At 50.5% G+C, this 1,411-nt stretch overlaps 2 protein-coding genes across 3 annotated transcripts in view; both read left to right on the top strand.

Moving 5' to 3' along the window:
* Positions 1-1,411, top strand: part of grin3bb (glutamate receptor, ionotropic, N-methyl-D-aspartate 3Bb) — a 176,221-nt gene that overhangs the window by 55,446 nt on the left and 119,364 nt on the right. The gene's annotated exons all lie outside the window — the stretch shown is intronic.
* dbt (dihydrolipoamide branched chain transacylase E2) overlaps positions 1-1,411 on the top strand; it is a 13,125-nt gene that overhangs the window by 2,068 nt on the left and 9,646 nt on the right. For both annotated transcript variants that reach the window (XM_050054152.1, XM_050054151.1), the window contains exons 3-5: positions 567-642; positions 864-1,045; positions 1,121-1,248. In XM_050054152.1, the coding sequence (XP_049910109.1) occupies positions 567-642; positions 864-1,045; positions 1,121-1,248 (386 nt within the window). The remainder of the gene's footprint in view (positions 1-566; positions 643-863; positions 1,046-1,120; positions 1,249-1,411) is intronic.

Below are 1,411 nucleotides of genomic sequence, written 5' to 3'. Positions count from 1 at the left end.
CACGTTTTGTTACTTGCTCACGCCCCCCATTGCCCCGAAAAAGGCACATTCTGTATAAACAAAAGTAGGTAGGCGGCATTTTGCTGCACTCCCTGATTTTGTTTTTATACTGCCAATGCTGAAAAAAGACTGATTGGGCTTTCCTGCTAATTTGCACAACTCCTGTCTAAAAAGGGCTAGAGAGACAGGAACTCTCTTAGAGTGTTCTCAGGATGTTTGTGAATACGGCCCCACGTCTCAGATCAGGTCTGAGATCAGGTCTCAGATCTGGTCTGAGATCAGGTCTGAGATCAGGTCTCAGGTTTCAGATCAGGTCTGAGATCAGGTCTCAGATCAGGTCTCAGGTCTCAGATCAGGTCTGAGATCAGGTCTGAGATCAGGTCTCAGGTTTCAGATCAGGTCTGAGATCAGGTCTGAGATCAGGTTTCAGATCAGGTCTCAGATCAGGTTTCAGATCAGGTTTCAGATCAGGTCTCAGATCAGGTCTCAGATCAGGTGCAGTCCTTCAGTCCCACTCAGCATGAACACAGGAAGTGATGATGTCACTGATGTGTTGTCTCCCACAGTGAGTCGAGGACCAATCGTCCAGTTCAAACTGTCCGACATCGGAGAGGGAATCATGGAGGTGACGGTGAAGGAGTGGTATGTACTGAGAGACCACGTTAGTACAGACACCATAAAAACTACAAAGACCATAAAAACTACAGAGGCCACAGTGACTTCCTACAGAGACACTACACAGAAGACAGAAACCTGAGACCAATAAAAGTACAGTGAAGTGCAGAGACACAGACTGAAAGTGTCCTCAGTGTGTCCCCAGTCTGTCCCCAGTCTGTCCTCTAATGACTGCACTTCTCCCTCAGGTACGTGAAGGAGGGCGATAAGGTGTCTCAGTTCGACAGTATCTGTGAGGTTCAGAGCGACAAGGCGTCCGTCACCATCACCAGCCGCTACGACGGAGTCATCAAAAAACTCTACTACGACGTGGACGCCACGGCCTTGGTGGGAAAACCACTGGTGGACATTGAGACAGAGTCCAGCTCAGGTGAGACACCGACACCTGGTGGTCCTCAGTGTCTCCTGTTGTTCTGGTTCAAACTAAAACCCTGTTGTTGATCAGAGGTGATCCAGGAGGAGGACGTGGTGGAGACGCCCGCCATGGCTCGAGAAGAACACACCCACCAGGAGATCAAAGGTCACAAGACTCAGGCCACGCCCGCTGTCAGGCGCCTCGCCATGGAGAACAACGTGAGTCTCAGTGTCCTCAGTCTGTGTCCAGTGTCCTCAGTCTGTGTCCAGTGTCTCCACTATGTGTCCAGTGTCCTCAGTCTGTGTCCAGTGTCCTCAGTCTGTGTCCAGTGTCCTCAGTCGGTGTCTAGTGTCTCCACTATGTGTCCAGTGTCCCCACTAT

This window comes from Epinephelus moara, chromosome 10 (genome assembly GCF_006386435.1).
Source record: "Epinephelus moara isolate mb chromosome 10, YSFRI_EMoa_1.0, whole genome shotgun sequence".
In the NCBI taxonomy this organism is placed as follows: Eukaryota; Metazoa; Chordata; class Actinopteri; order Perciformes; family Serranidae; genus Epinephelus; species Epinephelus moara.
The sequence above is the reverse complement of the archived record's forward strand: the minus strand, read 5'-3'. Positions and strand labels throughout refer to the sequence as shown.